At 27.9% G+C, this 24,912-nt stretch overlaps 3 protein-coding genes across 8 annotated transcripts in view; all 3 read left to right on the top strand.

The window, feature by feature from the left end:
* LOC111637123 (centaurin-gamma-1A-like) overlaps positions 1 to 3,470 on the top strand; it is a 158,885-nt gene extending 155,415 nt beyond the window's left edge. For all 6 annotated transcript variants that reach the window (XM_023382565.1, XM_023382543.1, XM_023382550.1 and 3 more), the window contains one exon: positions 1,936 to 3,470. In XM_023382565.1, coding sequence (XP_023238333.1) covers positions 1,936 to 2,148 — 213 coding nt within the window. In that variant the 3' untranslated portion in view covers positions 2,149 to 3,470. The remainder of the gene's footprint in view (positions 1 to 1,935) is intronic.
* A 6,871-nt stretch (positions 3,471 to 10,341) lies between these two features.
* On the top strand, positions 10,342 to 16,434 carry LOC111637171 (arf-GAP with GTPase, ANK repeat and PH domain-containing protein 3-like). Its single transcript, XM_023382600.1, has 3 exons — positions 10,342 to 10,574; positions 11,981 to 12,151; positions 14,900 to 16,434. Exons 1-3 carry the CDS (start codon positions 10,461 to 10,463, stop codon positions 15,110 to 15,112), a joined length of 498 nt encoding a protein of 165 aa, XP_023238368.1. The 5' UTR covers positions 10,342 to 10,460; the 3' UTR covers positions 15,113 to 16,434.
* An 876-nt stretch (positions 16,435 to 17,310) lies between these two features.
* On the top strand, positions 17,311 to 21,347 carry LOC111637162 (centaurin-gamma-1A-like). Its single transcript, XM_023382588.1, has 6 exons — positions 17,311 to 17,444; positions 17,562 to 17,639; positions 17,740 to 17,833; positions 18,523 to 18,640; positions 19,762 to 19,866; positions 21,215 to 21,347. Exons 1-6 carry the CDS (start codon positions 17,352 to 17,354, stop codon positions 21,330 to 21,332), a joined length of 606 nt encoding a protein of 201 aa, XP_023238356.1. The 5' UTR covers positions 17,311 to 17,351; the 3' UTR covers positions 21,333 to 21,347.
* The last annotated feature ends 3,565 nt before the right edge of the window (positions 21,348 to 24,912 follow it).

Below are 24,912 nucleotides of genomic sequence, written 5' to 3'. Positions count from 1 at the left end.
CATCAGCAGTTGTTTTTTCAGTGATATTATATATATCATAAACAAATCCAAATAGAATGCTATGCTGCTGTAGTTGTTCGAACCTCTCTTCAATTGACTGTATAGCCATATCCAAGACACAATAGTAAAATCCTATTTTGAATTTCTGCTGAGGATTTTGCAAAGCCTCATCTTGACATTCATATTTGAACTGTCAACTTTGTTTTCTCTTTGTTTATTTGTATTTCAAAATTCAGTTTAATTTCCAATTCTTTTGCAATTTCAATAGCATCAGTCAAAACTCTTATCAAGTTCTACATTCTAGAAGATATTTTTGGTTACTTGTAGTTGCTTTGTAACTGAATTTAAATCAGCATCTTTTTCTCTATATTATTTTACTTGAAGTATCTACCTCATAAAGTATGATGTACCATACAAAAAAGGATACGGTGAACTTAAATTTACAAATAGAATCAACAATGACTTTCGCTTCGTATCTGGTAATATTTCAACTTGAATTATTTAATATCAAGTCATCAAAAATTTGCACAAATACATCATATATACTGACAAGATGGTATCTTAGTGGTTTTGAAGTCTCTCTATGGCTTTTCCATCTTGTGTTACTCAACAGTTTAATACTTAAATCCAAGATACAAGTAGAAAGAATTTGCCAATGACAAGTAGATGCAGAGAAAGTTATAAATCTGTTGAATTAAAGTAAAGAAACTGGTTGTATCTAAACATCATCTGGAAGCATTATTGACCACTAAATTTAAAGTGTGTGAACAATAAGAAATAAAGAAGGCCTGAGGATTTACATCTAGAACCATCTTTTGAACATCATTTTCTTTCCCATCATCTTTGTGTTACTTTCATTATCATATCCTTGACTATAGAGATTCTTGATTGGTAATTCCAGTTGCCTTAGATGTTCAATTAAAGTTTCTGTTATGAATGAACCTGTAGTTTTCTCTAGAGGAACAAATCCTAAAAATTGCTATTTTGCTACTACCTCAGATTTGGACATCTCACTATGGAATGACAATATCAACAAAACGTACAATCATTGTCAGCTATTCAATATGGCTAACATCTGTACTGCAATCCAAGATGATTAAATAATATTTTGCTAATTTTACAAGGGATGAGATATTATCTTTTATAGCATTTGCAAAGATTTGTATAAGCTCATTTTGAATATCTTTTCCTAAATAATGGGTCATTCTTTCTTGACTGTTGGCTCAATGTACATGTTCTTTTATTACAGGATCAAAGAGACCTAAATATTTAACAAACTTCAAAAAATTACCGTTACTGGCAGTAAACTTTTCATTAGTACTGTGAAATGCAAGATTGTATGTGTCAAGTACTTTACCTAAAGCAGTCAAATGTTCCAGTATTTGACCCCAGTATTATTATTGTTCTCTGATTGTTTGCTGATTGAAATTATCAAGAGTTGTTTCAGTGATTAATCGCAATTAGAGTTCTTTCCAAGTTTTATAGTTTTCCAAATAAACAGTACTCCTCTCATGTGAAGAAAGTCCTCCTGGAAGGCATTGCCCACATATTGCATTGCCTTAATCAAACAAACAAACAAATCATTTAGTTATGGAACAAAAAAGAACCAAGAGTTAAATAGTAAAATATTGTGAGGGATAAGGGAAAAGAATCAATACTTAAATCATATGTCACAATTTTGTTATTAAGTATTTTGTTAGTAAAGTATGAATAAAGCATATCTTGGAGTTTTGCACCCCTTCATCGCTTGTGTCCTAGGCAGTTGCCTAGTTTGCCTATATGGTAGCACTGGCCCTGATCATATGATCTGAGCGAATATTTATTTAATAGTTGACAGTGTATGTAGTGTCATAAAAAGGGAAAACACTTTGGCAGTTAATATGTTAAAAAAAAAAAGAGTTTATATATACATGTGTGTTTTTTTTATTCTGACAGTATAATGCTAACGTGAAAGCTATAGATTCTGACGGTAGGAGTCCAATGGTCTATGCAAAGAATGCAGGCTCACAAGAGATTCAAGATCTGCTGAGAAACAATGGATGTCCAGATACTGTCGTTCACACTTCAAACACCATGCCAAAAAGAAGAGGTAGTCTCTCCCAAAAATCTTCAGAAGTATTTGACAAATTGCCTGCTAGTATTATATAAAGTCAGTAATTGTGGCCAAACAATAACATTCTGGAGAAAGGGAAAGCTTGAGAAGTACATTAACCATACCAGCACATATCTAATGCCAAAAATGTATAGAGATGAGTTTTTATTTTCTCAACACAAGATAGTATTAATGCTTTTAAAAAGGCAGCTTATATAAATATTTTTTGCAAGTAGGAGATATTAATGTGCAATTTTGACTGAATTTTATTACAGAAAAATTTCTATATCATTTAGAATTGCTGCCAACCTTTGTATACTGTGATCAGAAATATTTATAGTGATGAAAATCTTCCCACCCTAAACATAAATTTTATCTCTGAATTAATCAAATATTTTAGGATTTTTTATATATATTTTTTCCTCTCCTTTACAAAAGTCGGACATTATTTAAATTTTCGATAGACAATCTATATAATGTTCAAATTGAACCGATATTTAAAAAAAAAAACTTCTCAAAGCGTAACAGGGTAAGCCTTGCTGGTCCTTTTATTCGAGATATAAAGATATTTTAGCAAATAATTGCTTCTTAACATATTGCCTTTAGTCCAGATCGCTCATCAATTGATTATATTTGGAAAAAATCTTAGATTTTACACTGCCAGTTATCTTCTAATATGAGCGTTATTTATAAAAAGCCATGTATTAAAACATAATTTTTCTCTTTACAAAATTATAAAATGTACTAAACTTACTAAGAGTTTGAAAATTTATTCCAAAAATAAGAAAATGATAATTTCTTAAGATTTTGCAAATTTGTCTCCAAATACCTGCACTTGTACAGAATTTGTATTATTTGTACAGAAAATAAATATTTATAATAATCAATGAAAAATAGAAAGCTAGTTGTCTAACATGACGTATAAGAAAAGTCAATGATCTGTTAAATTAAATACACATTGAGCTGATCAAAAAGAAATATTATATATGATAAAATTCTACAATTTGTATAATTTACTTTTGCCAGAAAGAGTTTTTTTTTGAGGAAAGAAAAACTCTGCAGTTTTTTGTAAATATGTAATTATAATATATAGAATAATATATTATTTTCATTCTTTCTATTACATTTCTTCATCTAGTCTTCCCCAGTTTATGTAAAGGGGACCACAATCTTACGAACTTGCAGCATACATCATGTTATAATCAATTCATGTTCTCACTGTGTGCTTTTGTACAAATTAGTTTAATCTGTATGATGTGTGTTTGGTTTTGTAATTTGTATAATAATTGCACCTTGTTATTGTGTACATGTCATTTCAATGTTACAAATTATATAATTTTTTTTCTTTTTTTTTCAAATAAATGTACTAAATACTGGATGTTTTTCTCGTATCTTTATTGTTTTATTTACAATTACAGAATATTAAAAGCAGAAAAACTGTGTAATTATTAATTTATAATTAAAAATTATGTTATTTATTACTTAATTAACCCTTTACAAGTTCATTCATAAAAATTTTAAAGGATGTTTTAAATTCAAACAGATGACCTACTACTGTTTCCCATTAAACTATTAAACACAATTTACAAACTTTAAAAGTCAGCAAACTTTTCATTAACAAGCATTCAATTATTGGAGATAAGCTAATAACAGGTATTTTAAAACTTTTTCATATTCTATAGATTTTAATTTATACATTAGATGATGTGTTGTCATGCAGTTATGTTCTTTTTCCTGGCAAAGCGTGTGTGTGTGTGTATATATAGTTAAACTTTTAAAAAGAAACATCTGTCAGCAGAATCTATTGAATAGAAACTATTCAAAAAAATCAATAAAAATCATAAGTATCCAGAAATCATTCCCTAAAATGTGTCTTCATTATCTGTATATCTTGGACAAAAAAATAAATGGTTTTTTCCTAAAACAGAAAGAATTGAGAATTTTTTTGCCTAGTAGATTGTTAGAATAGTTGTATATGTGTATTTTTAACCAACAAGTTAGTTGTTATATATTGATACATGAAGCCTCCTGTAACAACAATAAAATTTCATTGTAACTGTTTTAACAAATTAAATAATTCTGTTGGGAATATTTCTTTATTCATAAGAAAATTTAGGAGGAAATTTGTTCATTTTATATAGTTTTTATTGTGGTTTAAAGTTTTTAAAAATTGATTTTATGTTTACATTTTAGTTAATAATATAAAATTAAGAAAATTATTTTAAATATTACTTCCATTTGCAAGTTAATTTCTTTTATAAATTATTTTAAAGTTAATTTATTTCATGGTAACTTTATTCTAAAATTTAGCAAATGATTTTAAATTTGTTACATGTTCAGTTCTAAAGTTGAACATAGTCCAAATCAAAAATTTTTTTTTTATCTACATTGTATTTAAGCTATTTGTAATTTTTCTGCATCTTATGTTTGGAAAGATGATTCATTACACACTGCATTAAATATACTTAAAAGTTAAATGGCTTATTGGGATATTCCTGATTTCCAGGTTTTTAGCTGTCATATATTAACTGCCTTACCCAGCAATTTGAATACCTGGGCCTGTAATTGGTATATAGTCTGGGTCTAAATTTTTTGCCAGTTTGATACTTACATGGACTTGCACTTTAGAGTCGAACTATCTATATATCATTCATTTTGTATTTACTGCAGAAGAATAGCCATTTTGTAATAAATGGTGATTTGTTACAAAATGATTTGCAGCAGTTTGGTCTTTTAAACTATTGTATCATATCAAGTTTTGTACATTCTCAAATCAGTGTATATTATAAGTATCAACTTCATTAATAAATCTTGACTTGATTTTTTGAAATGCTTATAAATTTAGGCACAATAAAAGTTTAAATTTTAAATGCTCTGTTTTTTTTATAGTTGTAACCACGTTCATTCATTTTCACAATTAAATTTATATATATAGTTTTCATATTAGTAATAAAGTGAAAGCACTAATAGTAACATGGATTCAATTTCTTCAGAATAGTATATGAGAGACAGTTCTTTGTAATATATTAATTGTTTACAAGCTTGATGGAGGATATATAAATCCATTTGACTTTAACATTTATGAAATGAACAAAATGAATTTTTTTTTCCTTTTCAGATTTTTCTCCAGTTTTCTATGTGATCTCAATTGTTGAGAAAATCCTAGGTATAAAAATGAAAAGGCTATATCACGGTATACGCGCACATTATTTCCAGATATCAAAATGTTTAAAAAAAATAATCAAATGCGCTCTTGACTTCAAAAGACTGCCTTATAGATCATTTACATATATTCAAAAAGAAAACAGTAGGAAAAATCTATAATAGAAAAGCCATAAATACGGTTGCTGGTGCATATGAGCTGCCTTTGTGCAAATTTTAAAAATCCTTTTACTTGAAAGTCATGTAATTTTAATTGATTACGAAAATCACAAGATACAAGACAGATTGGTGTGGGAAACAAAATTAAAGTGATATTGAATACGACAGGTTTGAACTTGTCAACATTCCATATCCAACCAATCAATTTTAATTCTGAAGGTCAAATGAGGCAATTGGTGGCAACAGCAATCGATGTTAATGTCATTGTAATTTTGTCATAAACATGCATCCCGTTAACACCATACCAGATGCTGGATTAAGAAAGAAGAGGCTCGACATAAACATTTTGATATCTGGAAATAATGTGCGCGTATACCATGATTATCGCCCATGAAAAATTTCTGGGAATTTTTCGGAATCATAGGTCACCCGGACAGTAGACCGATACCTAAACTGTCTTGGCCATAGGGCCAGAATTGGGCTTTATGGTAAAAAAAATTACAAAATTAAATTTGCTGTAACAGCAACAAATGTTATAAGTTGATCACTTTAAATTTATACAGGAACTTCCCTACTTAAGAATTTTCGGACTTAAAAAATTTGGCTGTACGTCTAAAACTTAAATTTCATATGTTCTTGCTGGTCGTGGGGTGGTGTTAAACCCAGTCTTTAACCAGTAATAGAAATAAATCCACTTTAATTATTTATCGCATATCGTCAATTTTTTGTTTTTGCGCGAATTATGACATTCTATTGCCAGTGTCACAGTTGGTAACGTTGGACTAACGGTGTTTTTCACTGTTTGCAATTTTTATAAACTTTTACGATTAATGCTTCAGAAATGCGTAATAGTAAATTCAGTAGTGGAAATAAATGCGTCGCTCTTTTACCGTGGAAACTAAACATTTCGCTATAAAAGTAAGCACATTAGGTAAAAAAAAAGAAAACTGTGTTTGAAACATTCCTTCTAAGTAGTAGATAAATTTTAGAAAATAAAGAATCTGAAGTAAATGAATGCAGGCAAACCTTACAATAAACTAACATATTTCATACATATTACATGTTTTCCACATACAGCTTTCTCCCATAAAAATTAACCTTGGTTTTTAAGACCTAAGAGTCAACAGAATTTGAATTGCAGTGTAATAATAATAATTTTAAAAAACCAGCAAAGAATTGCGTAACTTTCCAGGCAAAAATTAAAAATTAGTGGTGACATTTGTTATAAAAACGTTTCTTTAATAAAATATAATATGAAATGGCAAAAGATTTAATTTTGAGAGTAGAGACGAATTTTATAAAAAAAAAAAAAAAATTGTAAATGCCAATAATGAGTAATTAAGCACGACCCCACTCCAGATATGACACATGACCACCACGACCTTTACTTGAAGTTTAGAAATTAATGTTAAAAGCTCCAAATAAGTTAACAAATTTATCATATTTGAAAGAATCTACATTCTACAAGTTAACTGTATTTCAAGAGGAAATTTTTGAAAGTTCACATGGTGAAAGTTATACCAACATCTCTAAACCCGATATATAATATAGCTAAATACCAACCAAATGCCGAAATCGGCATTTGGTTGGTATTTAGAAAGTTATACCATTCTTTCGCTTCATTGTTAATTCGTTTCTGTCTTAGTAAAGCGTATTAATCGTTCAACATAATAGATCAGCCAGTTGCTGGAGTTGGTAGGCAGCTGACCTCACATGATGTTTTAACAGACAAAAACGTCAAGAAACAATGACGATGGACAATTTTTTTTTACAGAAACATGCCAACTCAAGATATTAACTTTAATGTACAGTACAGTACCATAGCACGATGATCTGTGTGACGATTCGTAAAAGAAACAAATTTTTATTCTGTTGTGTTATTCTTAATACAATTTTAATTACTGGTATACACAATATAAACCCAATTTCAGCGACGGCCGGATGGCCGAGCGGTCAAGATGGTAGCCTACCGCTCTGGGGAATCCGAACGGGTCAAAAATTCGTAGGAATTTCTCGGGGGTGATTCGACCAGATATATTGGGCTCCGTCCCTCACCACCATTGTGGACCAGGCCGAATCTATAATTGGCTTACTAAAAGAGGGCTCACACGGCGGAAAGATTAGTATAGAAATAGAAGACCCGACACACTATAAATAAAAAAGAGAAGGAATGTTAATTAGAAAAAGATTTCTGGAAAAATTTTTAACGTTTCTTTTTCTCTTGAAGAACCACTGGCATGGAAAAACAACATATTTTTTCTGCTCCATCTGAATATTTTTGTGTATAACCAAACATTCTGATGGTTGCAGATAAAAATATTTGTTTCAACAGTTGCTACAAACTCAGAAACTGCCAAAAAATTGAAGCTGTTTTTTTCTTAATCGTATCCGATCTAGATTTGCAACAGTTGAAAACACTTTAATGCAGTAAGCTTCTGTAAATTGATTTCATAAATGCATTTTTTTTAACTGCCATGTGGGCACTAAGAGGACCTTTATTTCGCAATCCCAAGGATTCATCCGGACACAAAATAGGGCTGTGAGGGACGGGGACCAACATATCAAGATAGATCACAAATCCGAAAAATTTCTGAGGTTTATCGACCCAACTGGAGTCGATCCTGTGTTCCCCAGAGGGCTAGACCGACACCTTAACCGCTCAGGCCACCCTTCTTCACACATCATTTAAAAATCTTGATTCTTCTTCTCTAGCTTGTTACGATGCAAGAACAACAATACTAGATTTTGGTAACCACTAAAAAGGGACTTACAAACAAATTTGTTATGTCCTTCTAATCCGACGTTCACCAGAGATCCATTCCGAAGACAATTTTAATTCACGGAGTGGTTCTTGACCTCTGGTGAACGTCGGATTAGGACGGCATAACAAATTTGTTTATTTCTCTATAAACCCCTTTTTAGTGTATTACCAAAATAAGTGATTATATTCTGCGAATATTGCTGATTTTAGCTTTATGTTAAATACTACTAGACCCACCAGTGGCCGAGTGGACAAAACCGCCGAACTGTGTTCGCGGGATAAAACCGCTGGTCGTTGGTTCGCGAGTTAGCCAGATAGTTTTTATGGCTTTTCTTTACATATTTAACATGAAAGTGGACCAACTTTTTTACAGGATGTTCTTTGGAAAATCACCCAAGTTTACTTATCCCATTAATTCAATGCAAGTGCTGATAGTCATAGCTCCAGTCCAAAAGAAAACAAAGAGACAGCATGTGGAAATTTCAACGAAGTCTTTTCGTTTGGGCTCTTCCATTACGTCCGCTGACGATGCGAGAGAGGTTCGTTGATTTTATAGATAGATACGGTCGTGAGTCATTTTAGACAAGTTTGGGTGTGAATGTGCAACTCGATCGTGTACAGAAAGGGAATTTTTAGGCATATCCTAAAGCAACTGGTACTCTGTCAGAGTTTAAGTTCTACAATAGACGTTTATGGTACCCTTTTTTTGCTTCAAAGCAAAGCATCAAAATTATGCTTAAATGCAACAGAGGAAGAAAAAAATTAGTTAAAATCGATTAAGTGGATATCTCTTGCAAAATATAAGGAAAATAATCATTAAAGATCCTTTATCCCCAAAGAGAATCGAACTTTTCTTTCTTGTTGATCACACGAAAGGTTTTAGTTATCAAGGGCTGTTAATCTAAACCAGAAGTTTAACAACAAACGTGTTTTAATAGTAAATATCGTAGTAAAATATAAAAAAATAGTTTTGAAAAAATATAAATGAAAATAAATCTGTTTTTATTCCAGTTTGACTGGAAATGATAGAAAATCGTATTTAAAAATTAATGGGTTTTAAATATGCAAACGGAAACTTTAAAGGTGAGGATTGCGTTTGATTACGCAAAGCGTATAATGTTAGATAAATAATCAATGGTATTTACGAGTCATTTTATGAATACAAATCGTGTAAAAGCAAGACTCACGAAGCGATTTCAACGTACTCAGAATCATTACAAAAATGTATAGTTGTTTCCAAACAATAAGTAATCAAGATTATGACCTATTTTTGTTTTACTCATAGTTTATCATTATATTTTCAACTAAGCATCTGCGAATAAGATCGATAAATTCTGTTCAATTTCTGCGATAAATCGCACTTTTAATCGCTATATTCGATCGCTGTATTCATTATTTACAAACAGACATTACAGTTCTAATTTAAAATAACACTGAATTTATGATGGAAATTAATTAAAATATTTTACATAAAAAAAATCTAAAATATAATGATTTAGAATAGATTAGATTCTCTAAACCTCATTACACTTTCTTACTCCAGAAAAAAACATTTATTCGTTACTTGAATAATAATGTAAATTTATCCATTTGGGTTGCAACATTCACCTTAGGTTTCCGTTATGCAATACAATTCATTTGCATTTCCTTTAAGGAAAAATGTCGAGTGTTTATATTCAATATNTATTTGATTTGATGTTTATTCTTAAATATTCTTAAATGTTTATTCTTAAATATTTTCAAATCAAATACTATCAGTCTGATTTTACAATGATCCAAATTATTTTCAAATCAGTTTTTAGAAACTCAGATTTTTTTAAGTTTCAAAATTTTTAATAAATGTTTTCCTTTCTTGTTTAATTAATATTTATATTATTGTTATGATTTTCTTATATTTTGAATTTAGTGTATAAAACTTCCTAAAGTAAAGCATATTTGTTCTTCTATTCTTGAAATTATTTAACAGTAAATAATAATTTATTATAATTTAGTATTGTTAATAAATACTGTTTATATATTTGTGTGACAGTTTTTGATTTCTGAAGACAGCTATTTACATTTGATTTAATTCATATTAAAAATTTATATTCATTTTATTAAACATTTGATATTTATGAATTAAACGAAAAGAATAAGTATTTTGTTTTTATCAGTGAAATAAGATTTAAAGCCTGAAATAATGAAGACACAAGTGAAGAGTTAACTTTTCTTGCTTCCTGACTACTAATATCTTTAGAAATTGCAATATATAATAATTAATAAAATATAATTAAAATATTATAATGAATGTTTAATAAAAGTTATCGAAATTATAGAGAAGAAAAAGAAAGGTGGATAAGATCTAAATATGAATTAAAAGAATTCTTAGCATCAACAAATTCTTCTATGACAATTGGACAGGTGAGATTTTACTACTTAAAAAATTTTAAATAGCAAATTATAAATGCTCTAAAGTAAGAACTTAACGATAAAATATATTACGCCAATTATATATTTATTTTTTTGCAATCTCCCAAAAAAAAAATTATTTGCAGAAATTTCTTACTTTTAAATGTAGTGATAAGTGATTGGTAACACTATATAATTTGTTGTGATGCATGCCTTATTCTTATATACTGTACATGTGTATATATAAACAATATATACATTCATTTTTGAACATTCTTAACAGATAATTTTTAATATTCATGTTACACTACTACTACTCTAATGTAATACGATAAATGAATTACACACAATTTTTGTTTTGAATGACTATTTTAAAAATTACTAGATAAATGGACTAAAAGAGAAAATAAAAGAAAAATGATGATAATTATAGAAAACTATTAGAATGCAAATATGTACTGATTACTTATTATAAAGTGTTATTTGAAAAAATAAAAAGTATAGTAACAGAATTTAAAATACAATTAAACATTGTTTAAAGTAAAGACTAATAGAAAATAACAAAAAAGTTAAAGTTAGATGATGATTAAAGGAAAAATGTTTATTTAGTTCCATGCACATGCCAGGATCCATACATTTATATATGAGAAATAAAGAGAAGTTTACAAGTTATAATTAATTCAATAATTCGTTTTTGTTCTTTAAAGTGTAATATTCCTTGTTCAAGAAATGTTCCTTGGCAAAGTTAAGATACAACTTTGAATTTGCCACCTTCTCCTCTCTGTGCATATTTTTAGATGCAAGGACACACTCACAATCTGCACAAGAATATGCATACATCTTAATTTTGCAGAAAACTGAACAAGTAGAAATCAAGACACTTTTCTCATTCTAGTATTTGTTTTTATGTTAAATACACTTTCAACATATGATGGGGCTGTGAATGATAGTTCAATATTTTAACATGCATCAGGCAATCCAGATGCCAATAAGCAAGGCACTTATGGACAGCAGCAAGTTTTTTTGAACTCATTCAAGATTATCATAATCATTTCCCTGAGCTGCTAAATCATTATTTAAATTTAAAAATTATTAATGTGGGAAAATGTTAATTAGTATTGTGATATTTTTTCCAGCCTTAATTAATGTTTTGAAAACATTATTAATGCTGATACAGTTCTTTTAAACTTTTATGTGATGATTAATTTTTTATGTCAGATTCTTTCTTCTTTCATACTCCATGGAAACTGCAAGGAGATATTTCTTTTTGCTTCTAAATGTAATCTATTTATTATGATTTTTCATATAATTTCAGGTTTTAACTTTTAATATAAACTGATGTAATAGTTAACGGTAATTCATTAAGGCTTTTAATACATTATTATTATCTGAATGAGTTTAATTTTACATTTTTGCAGCAATTGATTGATTCAGTCTGCAAGTCAGATATTAAAAGTGTAGCCTTAGTCCTTGCTCACGTAACAAGTCCTGACCAAGTCAATGTTCCTGTTAGTCCCAGAGATATGCGCTTACCTCTTCATTTAGCAGCTGCTCTTGGAAATTTGGCAATTTGTCAACTATTAATTTGGGTAAGTGTTACACACATATATATTTTTAATGGTCTTAATCAATTGATATATGAAAAATTAAATAAATATAACATGTTAACTGCTATACACAGAGTAATAACCATTATATATTGTTTGTTTGTTGTGAAACCATGTTTGTTGTGAAACATTTAGAAGTGTTGCACACTAGATCATGTTTTAAAAACATGAACTAATGTTCAACACTTCTAAAAAAAACCATAGTCTGACTTTTGATTATATATATCATATACAGGGCTGGTGCCAGGGTATTTTACACCCTAGGCAAGGTTTACAGATGTGCTGCTTATTTCACAAGTTAGATATTATTAAAGATATAATAACATAAAAAATATAAATTATTTTGGCATGCTTTTGTTAATTTAATAATATACAAAGTAATATACGATATGTATAACATATGAAAATCAAATTTTAATTTTTCGTGCTTTCAATTTTGCAAATTTTCCACTTATTTTTAATCTAGTTTAGAAGCTTGCTTGAGTTTGATTGAAATTGTTGCCAAATCTGTTAACCTGTTTTGGGACATTGTTGAATGCAAGTATGTTTTAACAAGTTTAACTGTGAGAAACTATGTTCTCCACTTGCTACTGAAACTGGAAGTAGGAGAATTCTTAGTGCAACAAAAGCGTTGGGTATGCAGTCAATAAGCTTTTGCTGTACTATAAAGAATACTACTACTTATGGTGGCATGGATTTTGGAAGTCTTTGAGCTACTGCTAAGATCCTCAGCATTAATATCTTTCTTGAAAACATTTTGATTCACAATACTATTATTTTTGCAATTGTTTAGTACATCAGCAGTTGTTTTTTCAGTGATATTATATATATCATAAACAAATCCAAATAGAATGCTATGCTGCTGTAGTTGTTCGAACCTCTCTTCAATTGACTGTATAGCCATATCCAAGACACAATAGTAAAATCCTATTTTGAATTTCTGCTGAGGATTTTGCAAAGCCTCATCTTGACATTCATATTTGAACTGTCAACTTTGTTTTCTCTTTGTTTATTTGTATTTCAAAATTCAGTTTAATTTCCAATTCTTTTGCAATTTCAATAGCATCAGTCAAAACTCTTATCAAGTTCTACATTCTAGAAGATATTTTTGGTTACTTGTAGTTGCTTTGTAACTGAATTTAAATCAGCATCTTTTTCTCTATATTATTTTACTTGAAGTATCTACCTCATAAAGTATGATGTACCATACAAAAAAGGATACGGTGAACTTAAATTTACAAATAGAATCAACAATGACTTTCGCTTCGTATCTGGTAATATTTCAACTTGAATTATTTAATATCAAGTCATCAAAAATTTGCACAAGTACATCATATATACTGACAAGATGGTATCTTAGTGGTTTTGAAGTCTCTCTATGGCTTTTCCATCTTGTGTTACTCAACAGTTTAATACTTAAATCCAAGATACAAGTAGAAAGAATTTGCCAATGACAAGTAGATGCAGAGAAAGTTATAAATCTGTTGAATTAAAGTAAAGAAACTGGTTGTATCTAAACATCATCTGGAAGCATTATTGACCACTAAATTTAAAGTGTGTGAACAATAAGAAATAAAGAAGGCCTGAGGATTTACATCTAGAACCATCTTTTGAACATCATTTTCTTTCCCATCATCTTTGTGTTACTTTCATTATCATATCCTTGACTATAGAGATTCTTGATTGGTAATTCCAGTTGCCTTAGATGTTCAATTAAAGTTTCTGTTATGAATGAACCTGTAGTTTTCTCTAGAGGAACAAATCCTAAAAATTGCTATTTTGCTACTACCTCAGATTTGGACATCTCACTATGGAATGACAATATCAACAAAACGTACAATCATTGTCAGCTATTCAATATGGCTAACATCTGTACTGCAATCCAAGATGACTAAATAATATTTTGCTAATTTTACAAGGGATGAGATATTATCTTTTATAGCATTTGCAAAGATTTGTATAAGCTCATTTTGAATATCTTTTCCTAAATAATGGGTCATTCTTTCTTGACTGTTGGCTCAATGTACATGTTCTTTTATTACAGGATCAAAGAGACCTAAATATTTAACAAACTTCAAAAAATTACCGTTACTGGCAGTAAACTTTTCATTAGTACTGTGAAATGCAAGATTGTATGTGTCAAGTACTTTACCTAAAGCAGTCAAATGTTCCAGTATTTGACCCCAGTATTATTATTGTTCTCTGATTGTTTGCTGATTGAAATTATCAAGAGTTGTTTCAGTGATTAATCGCAATTAGAGTTCTTTCCAAGTTTTATAGTTTTCCAAATAAACAGTACTCCTCTCATGTGAAGAAAGTCCTCCTGGAAGGCATTGCCCACATATTGCATTGCCTTAATCAAACAAACAAACAAATCATTTAGTTATGGAACAAAAAAGAACCAAGAGTTAAATAGTAAAATATTGTGAGGGATAAGGGAAAAGAATCAATACTTAAATCATATGTCACAATTTTGTTATTAAGTATTTTGTTAGTAAAGTATGAATAAAGCATATCTTGGAGTTTTGCACCCCTTCATCGCTTGTGTCCTAGGCAGTTGCCTAGTTTGCCTATATGGTAGCACTGGCCCTGATCATATGATCTGAGCGAATATTTATTTAATAGTTGACAGTGTATGTAGTGTCATAAAAAGGGAAAACACTTTGGCAGTTAATATGTTAAAAAAAAAAAGAGTTTATATATACATGTGTGTTTTTTTTATTCTGACAGTATAATGCTAACGTGAAAGCTATAGATTCTGACGGTAGGAGTCCAATGGTCTATGCAAAGAATGCAGGCTCACAAGAGATTCAAGATCTGCTGAGAAACAATGGATGTCCAGATACTGTCGTTCACACTTCAAACACCATGCCAAAAAGAAGAGGTAGTCTCTCCCAAAAATCTTCAGAAGTATTTGACAAATTGCCTGCTAGTATTATATAAAGTCAGTAATTGTGGCCAAACAATAACATTCTGGAGAAAGGGAAAGCTTGAGAAGTACATTAACCATACCAGCACATATCTAATGCCAAAAATGTATAGAGATGAGTTTTTATTTTCTCAACACAAGATAGTATTAATGCTTTTAAAAAGGCAGCTTATATAAATATTTTTTGCAAGTAGGAGATATTAATGTGCAATTTTGACTGAATTTTATTACAGAAAAATTTCTATATCATTTAGAATTGCTGCCAACCTTTGTATACTGTGATCAGAAATATTTATAGTGATGAAAATCTTCCCACCCTAAACATAAATTTTATCTCTGAATTAATCAAATATTTTAGGATTTTTTATATATATTTTTTCCTCTCCTTTACAAAAGTCGGACATTATTTAAATTTTCGATAGACAATCTATATAATGTTCAAATTGAACCGATATTTAAAAAAAAAAACTTCTCAAAGCGTAACAGGGTAAGCCTTGCTGGTCCTTTTATTCGAGATATAAAGATATTTTAGCAAATAATTGCTTCTTAACATATTGCCTTTAGTCCAGATCGCTCATCAATTGATTATATTTGGAAAAAATCTTAGATTTTACACTGCCAGTTATCTTCTAATATGAGCGTTATTTATAAAAAGCCATGTATTAAAACATAATTTTTCTCTTTACAAAATTATAAAATGTACTAAACTTACTAAGAGTTTGAAAATTTATTCCAAAAATAAGAAAATGATAATTTCTTAAGATTTTGCAAATTTGTCTCCAAATACCTGCACTTGTACAGAATTTGTATTATTTGTACAGAAAATAAATATTTATAATAATCAATGAAAAATAGAAAGCTAGTTGTCTAACATGACGTATAAGAAAAGTCAATGATCTGTTAAATTAAATACACATTGAGCTGATCAAAAAGAAATATTATATATGATAAAATTCTACAATTTGTATAATTTACTTTTGCCAGAAAGAGTTTTTTTTTGAGGAAAGAAAAACTCTGCAGTTTTTTGTAAATATGTAATTATAATATATAGAATAATATATTATTTTCATTCTTTCTATTACATTTCTTCATCTAGTCTTCCCCAGTTTATGTAAAGGGGACCACAATCTTACGAACTTGCAGCATACATCATGTTATAATCAATTCATGTTCTCACTGTGTGCTTTTGTACAAATTAGTTTAATCTGTATGATGTGTGTTTGGTTTTGTAATTTGTATAATAATTGCACCTTGTTATTGTGTACATGTCATTTCAATGTTACAAATTATATAATTTTTTTTCTTTTTTTTTCAAATAAATGTACTAAATACTGGATGTTTTTCTCGTATCTTTATTGTTTTATTTACAATTACAGAATATTAAAAGCAGAAAAACTGTGTAATTATTAATTTATAATTAAAAATTATGTTATTTATTACTTAATTAACCCTTTACAAGTTCATTCATAAAAATTTTAAAGGATGTTTTAAATTCAAACAGATGACCTACTACTGTTTCCCATTAAACTATTAAACACAATTTACAAACTTTAAAAGTCAGCAAACTTTTCATTAACAAGCATTCAATTATTGGAGATAAGCTAATAACAGGTATTTTAAAACTTTTTCATATTCTATAGATTTTAATTTATACATTAGATGATGTGTTGTCATGCAGTTATGTTCTTTTTCCTGGCAAAGCGTGTGTGTGTGTGTATATATAGTTAAACTTTTAAAAAGAAACATCTGTCAGCAGAATCTATTGAATAGAAACTATTCAAAAAAATCAATAAAAATCATAAGTATCCAGAAATCATTCCCTAAAATGTGTCTTCATTATCTGTATATCTTGGACAAAAAAATAAATGGTTTTTTCCTAAAACAGAAAGAATTGAGAATTTTTTTGCCTAGTAGATTGTTAGAATAGTTGTATATGTGTATTTTTAACCAACAAGTTAGTTGTTATATATTGATACATGAAGCCTCCTGTAACAACAATAAAATTTCATTGTAACTGTTTTAACAAATTAAATAATTCTGTTGGGAATATTTCTTTATTCATAAGAAAATTTAGGAGGAAATTTGTTAATTTTATATAGTTTTTATTGTGGTTTAAAGTTTTTAAAAATTGNATTATTATTCTTCAAATAAAAGTGTTGCTTTACAGAAGTAAAATGTATCTTATTTGTTATGTTTTTTTTTTAAATCATCAGTTTTATCTTTGATATTTAGTTATGGTTGATGTAACTTTACATGTTTACATTTTCAATAGATTCTGATGGCTATGAATTCATCATTGTTTCACTTGACAATAAGCAGTGGCATTTTGAAGCTACTAGTACTGATGTTAGTATAAATTTAAATACTTTTCTTATTGAATAAAGAAATAATATAGCTAATTATTATATCAGTTTGTTTTTGATGTATCTATTAAAATAATTAATGCATTTTTATTTCAAACAGGATAGAGAAGCTTGGGTGAGTGCCATTGAACAACAGATTCTCAACAGTTTGCAGGGTAATGAAAGTAGTAAGTCAAAGGTATGAAATTACAAAATTACAACCATTTTATAATTTTTCAAAAACAATAGTAATTTATTAGATGAAAATAATATCTATAATAAAACTTATTTGAAAATAGACACGTCTTAATAATCTGGTTGATACTGCATCAATTCAAGCTATTCGGACAAGCATACCAGGAAATACTAATTGTGCTGACTGTGATGCACCCAGTAAGTTTTATTTAATTCTCTCAGAATCTATTATAATCTTTAAAAATTATTAAGTAAGACCAAATTAGTTATTATTCTCATGTTCTGGCAAGAATTAAAATACTTTTGCATTTATCATGAAATGGATTTTTCAAGGCATTAATTTCACATTATAGGGGCATACACAATGGGAGCTTTTCTTGCTTTCAGAAAAGTAATAAATCTAAAACTTTTCAGTATTGTCAACTACAAGTGTTGAAATTATCATTTCATCTTTATTAGTCATTTATTGTTTGATGTTATTGTCTTTTTAAGAGAATTATTTTGTACATTTTTATAAGTTTAAAAATACAACTGCTCAAAGACAGCTTTCCTTTAAGCTGATTGCTTTTGCCATAGAACCTCTATTAACAAAATGAAGATTAAGAGAAGTGATGCTTTCATGACTTTTAAGAAAGCTGTGAAAAACAGCATAGCAAGAAAAGCTATAGATAATGAATATCCCTTATGAAATTTTCATTGACTTTTTTAACAGCTGAGTATAATTATAACATCATTTCATTTTATGATATTTGTCAAGAATGAAAAATTTAAAACTTCTAAAAATTGTACATGTATTGATTTTTTAAATGTTCTACATTATAAAAACCTATTTGATACATTTTTTTCATTATTAATATTTATTTGATCATAAGATATGTTTGTTTTAGATCCAGATTGGGCCAGTTTGAACATTGGAGCATTATTATGCATTGAATGTTCAGGAACTCATCGTAATTTAGGATCTCATATATCTAGGATTAGATCATTAGATTTAGATGAATGGCCGTAAGTATAAGTTTGAAATTTTTAAGGTATTTAAAGGGATGACAATATTTTGTAATACTAAAATTTTCTTTCAAATTATTTTATTTATAATAATTTAATACAATAAGTAATATATCTGATTTTTAAAACAAATGAATGTAGTTACTCTTAAAAAACTGGAAGAACTCGCTCACATAAATGAAGACAACACCCAAAACCCAAAAGTTTAACTCAAAGTAGTAATTTTACTAATGTTTTCATTTGTAATAGACACCTTTAGGTAAAATACATAGAAAGCAGAACTAAATGAAAATAGAAAACATAACTTAGCTGATGTTCTGCGTAGCTTTATAACAAATATATAACAGGACTTGGCCAACAAAGCCTTCTTCAGCCAATTACTCTTCAAACACTAGAAAAATTATTTTACCTAGTAGATGCTTGTTACAGACAAAAATGTTGTTAGAATTATTGTTTTGAGTTAAATTGTGCTGGTTTCAGAAATTAATGTAATTTTCTCTCTTTCCGAGTTTTACATAAAATGTATTTGACTATGCAGAAATTGTATGAAATAAAATACTTGTCAAATGTATTTTTAATATTTAAAATCTTTGATATTTTTTTTTTTTTTATAAACATTGTAGTAATTTGCATTAATATTAATAAATACACTGTTGTGTTTGGTTTAAGTTGACATCTACTTTCTTTTTAAAAACCTTGAATGTTCTTATTAATCTGTTTTAACAGAATTGTTATCATAAATTAAAAAACAGTCATTTTATTGTGATTGTGTGCAAACAAATATGTCAATAAACTTTTTAGAAGAGATCAATTGGATTTGTTGATTTATTAGAGAGAGATTTTGAATTCTGTTCATATGTCTGGATTGATTTCTGTTCTAAAACTGAGTAAAAAAACTTAATATGCCAAACAATTGCCAGATTATCTGTTAGGCTATATTAAGACCTTAATATGACCCAGTAGATAATCCAGCAGTCATTTGTTAATTTGAATATATTGGATAGTATACATATATAATATGCATTCAAATATCTAATTTAAGAAAGTTTATTTAAAATTTATTATAAATTACTTTTTTGTGTAAATTAAAAAAAAATTTTAAATTTAATAATATATTACAGACCTGAACATATCAGTGTCATGATGTCATTAGGTAATACTATAGCTAACAGTATATGGGAAGGGAATATTCGTGGAAGAGCCAAGCCTACTCCTAATTCTAGCCGGTAAGTTATGAAAGTTTTTATTCAAACATTTTGAAACAATTAGAAAAAAAATTTTGAACTTATTTGTTTAGTATAAATACTAATAATTAAAAAAAAAAAACAATTAGACAAATTCTAACAATGAATTACCAAGTCATTAATTAAGCTTTACATATATTGGCAGTCCATGATTGGTGTTATACAATACTAATCAGGGATTTATATCTAAAGGTATAATCCATTGACAATATCTCCTTTGAGGAACTGTTGTAAATGGAATATATAATTACTGTTAGGTCATCCAGGCACTAATAATCATAAGTTATAACTTATGGTTTTTTAACTATGATTTTTTAGTGCCTAGATATCCTAGTTTAGTTATAATGTTGTTGAATGATTTATGTTAGTCTCCAAATATTTGTGTATAAGTTATAATACTATTTCAATAATTAAAACTGTATAAAAGTGGTGTTAATAGTGTGTATTTTTTACATAAATACATATTTTTGAGCAATTATAATACAAATTAAATTAGTGTTGAGTTCCTTGTGTTGTAATAGCCATTGTCAAGCCTTTTTGTTGTTCTTATTTGATAGTGGTTTAACATCTGTTGAAAAACTTACATTATTAGCATAAGTATTATATATTCAGAAAATTATAAGCCAGTTTTTCTATTTTATGAATTTTTTTTTTGTTTCAAATTGTTATAATTTGGATCATTGTAAATCAGACTGATAGTATTTGATTTGATGTTTATTCTTAAATATTCTTAAATGTTTATTCTTAAATATTTTCAAATCAAATACTATCAGTCTGATTTTACAATGATCCAAATTATTTTCAAATCAGTTTTTAGAAACTCAGATTTTTTTAAGTTTCAAAATTTTTAATAAATGTTTTCCTTTCTTGTTTAATTAATATTTATATTATTGTTATGATTTTCTTATATTTTGAATTTAGTGTATAAAACTTCCTAAAGTAAAGCATATTTGTTCTTCTATTCTTGAAATTATTTAACAGTAAATAATAATTTATTATAATTTAGTATTGTTAATAAATACTGTTTATATATTTGTGTGACAGTTTTTGATTTCTGAAGACAGCTATTTACATTTGATTTAATTCATATTAAAAATTTATATTCATTTTATTAAACATTTGATATTTATGAATTAAACGAAAAGAATAAGTATTTTGTTTTTATCAGTGAAATAAGATTTAAAGCCTGAAATAATGAAGACACAAGTGAAGAGTTAACTTTTCTTGCTTCCTGACTACTAATATCTTTAGAAATTGCAATATATAATAATTAATAAAATATAATTAAAATATTATAATGAATGTTTAATAAAAGTTATCGAAATTATAGAGAAGAAAAAGAAAGGTGGATAAGATCTAAATATGAATTAAAAGAATTCTTAGCATCAACAAATTCTTCTATGACAATTGGACAGGTGAGATTTTACTACTTAAAAAATTTTAAATAGCAAATTATAAATGCTCTAAAGTAAGAACTTAACGATAAAATATATTACGCCAATTATATATTTATTTTTTTGCAATCTCCCAAAAAAAAAATTATTTGCAGAAATTTCTTACTTTTAAATGTAGTGATAANTTTCTCTTTACAAAATTATAAAATGTACTAAACTTACTAAGAGTTTGAAAATTTATTCCAAAAATAAGAAAATGATAATTTCTTAAGATTTTGCAAATTTGTCTCCAAATACCTGCACTTGTACAGAATTTGTATTATTTGTACAGAAAATAAATATTTATAATAATCAATGAAAAATAGAAAGCTAGTTGTCTAACATGACGTATAAGAAAAGTCAATGATCTGTTAAATTAAATACACATTGAGCTGATCAAAAAGAAATATTATATATGATAAAATTCTACAATTTGTATAATTTACTTTTGCCAGAAAGAGTTTTTTTTTGAGGAAAGAAAAACTCTGCAGTTTTTTGTAAATATGTAATTATAATATATAGAATAATATATTATTTTCATTCTTTCTATTACATTTCTTCATCTAGTCTTCCCCAGTTTATGTAAAGGGGACCACAATCTTACGAACTTGCAGCATACATCATGTTATAATCAATTCATGTTCTCACTGTGTGCTTTTGTACAAATTAGTTTAATCTGTATGATGTGTGTTTGGTTTTGTAATTTGTATAATAATTGCACCTTGTTATTGTGTACATGTCATTTCAATGTTACAAATTATATAATTTTTTTTCTTTTTTTTTCAAATAAATGTACTAAATACTGGATGTTTTTCTCGTATCTTTATTGTTTTATTTACAATTACAGAATATTAAAAGCAGAAAAACTGTGTAATTATTAATTTATAATTAAAAATTATGTTATTTATTACTTAATTAACCCTTTACAAGTTCATTCATAAAAATTTTAAAGGATGTTTTAAATTCAAACAGATGACCTACTACTGTTTCCCATTAAACTATTAAACACAATTTACAAACTTTAAAAGTCAGCAAACTTTTCATTAACAAGCATTCAATTATTGGAGATAAGCTAATAACAGGTATTTTAAAACTTTTTCATATTCTATAGATTTTAATTTATACATTAGATGATGTGTTGTCATGCAGTTATGTTCTTTTTCCTGGCAAAGCGTGTGTGTGTGTGTATATATAGTTAAACTTTTAAAAAGAAACATCTGTCAGCAGAATCTATTGAATAGAAACTATTCAAAAAAATCAATAAAAATCATAAGTATCCAGAAATCATTCCCTAAAATGTGTCTTCATTATCTGTATATCTTGGACAAAAAAATAAATGGTTTTTTCCTAAAACAGAAAGAATTGAGAATTTTTTTGCCTAGTAGATTGTTAGAATAGTTGTATATGTGTATTTTTAACCAACAAGTTAGTTGTTATATATTGATACATGAAGCCTCCTGTAACAACAATAAAATTTCATTGTAACTGTTTTAACAAATTAAATAATTCTGTTGGGAATATTTCTTTATTCATAAGAAAATTTAGGAGGAAATTTGTTCATTTTATATAGTTTTTATTGTGGTTTAAAGTTTTTAAAAATTGATTTTATGTTTACATTTTAGTTAATAATATAAAATTAAGAAAATTATTTTAAATATTACTTCCATTTGCAAGTTAATTTCTTTTATAAATTATTTTAAAGTTAATTTATTTCATGGTAACTTTATTCTAAAATTTAGCAAATGATTTTAAATTTGTTACATGTTCAGTTCTAAAGTTGAACATAGTCCAAATCAAAAATTTTTTTTTTATCTACATTGTATTTAAGCTATTTGTAATTTTTCTGCATCTTATGTTTGGAAAGATGATTCATTACACACTGCATTAAATATACTTAAAAGTTAAATGGCTTATTGGGATATTCCTGATTTCCAGGTTTTTAGCTGTCATATATTAACTGCCTTACCCAGCAATTTGAATACCTGGGCCTGTAATTGGTATATAGTCTGGGTCTAAATTTTTTGCCAGTTTGATACTTACATGGACTTGCACTTTAGAGTCGAACTATCTATATATCATTCATTTTGTATTTACTGCAGAAGAATAGCCATTTTGTAATAAATGGTGATTTGTTACAAAATGATTTGCAGCAGTTTGGTCTTTTAAACTATTGTATCATATCAAGTTTTGTACATTCTCAAATCAGTGTATATTATAAGTATCAACTTCATTAATAAATCTTGACTTGATTTTTTGAAATGCTTATAAATTTAGGCACAATAAAAGTTTAAATTTTAAATGCTCTGTTTTTTTTATAGTTGTAACCACGTTCATTCATTTTCACAATTAAATTTATATATATAGTTTTCATATTAGTAATAAAGTGAAAGCACTAATAGTAACATGGATTCAATTTCTTCAGAATAGTATATGAGAGACAGTTCTTTGTAATATATTAATTGTTTACAAGCTTGATGGAGGATATATAAATCCATTTGACTTTAACATTTATGAAATGAACAAAATGAATTTTTTTTTCCTTTTCAGATTTTTCTCCAGTTTTCTATGTGATCTCAATTGTTGAGAAAATCCTAGGTATAAAAATGAAAAGGCTATATCACGGTATACGCGCACATTATTTCCAGATATCAAAATGTTTAAAAAAAATAATCAAATGCGCTCTTGACTTCAAAAGACTGCCTTATAGATCATTTACATATATTCAAAAAGAAAACAGTAGGAAAAATCTATAATAGAAAAGCCATAAATACGGTTGCTGGTGCATATGAGCTGCCTTTGTGCAAATTTTAAAAATCCTTTTACTTGAAAGTCATGTAATTTTAATTGATTACGAAAATCACAAGATACAAGACAGATTGGTGTGGGAAACAAAATTAAAGTGATATTGAATACGACAGGTTTGAACTTGTCAACATTCCATATCCAACCAATCAATTTTAATTCTGAAGGTCAAATGAGGCAATTGGTGGCAACAGCAATCGATGTTAATGTCATTGTAATTTTGTCATAAACATGCATCCCGTTAACACCATACCAGATGCTGGATTAAGAAAGAAGAGGCTCGACATAAACATTTTGATATCTGGAAATAATGTGCGCGTATACCATGATTATCGCCCATGAAAAATTTCTGGGAATTTTTCGGAATCATAGGTCACCCGGACAGTAGACCGATACCTAAACTGTCTTGGCCATAGGGCCAGAATTGGGCTTTATGGTAAAAAAAATTACAAAATTAAATTTGCTGTAACAGCAACAAATGTTATAAGTTGATCACTTTAAATTTATACAGGAACTTCCCTACTTAAGAATTTTCGGACTTAAAAAATTTGGCTGTACGTCTAAAACTTAAATTTCATATGTTCTTGCTGGTCGTGGGGTGGTGTTAAACCCAGTCTTTAACCAGTAATAGAAATAAATCCACTTTAATTATTTATCGCATATCGTCAATTTTTTGTTTTTGCGCGAATTATGACATTCTATTGCCAGTGTCACAGTTGGTAACGTTGGACTAACGGTGTTTTTCACTGTTTGCAATTTTTATAAACTTTTACGATTAATGCTTCAGAAATGC

This window comes from Centruroides sculpturatus, unplaced genomic scaffold, assembly GCF_000671375.1.
Source record: "Centruroides sculpturatus isolate CEXI.00-Female unplaced genomic scaffold, Cexi_2.0 scaffold60, whole genome shotgun sequence".
In the NCBI taxonomy this organism is placed as follows: Eukaryota; Metazoa; Arthropoda; class Arachnida; order Scorpiones; family Buthidae; genus Centruroides; species Centruroides sculpturatus.
Note: the sequence above shows the minus strand (reverse complement) of the source record. Positions and strands in the feature narration are given on the sequence as shown.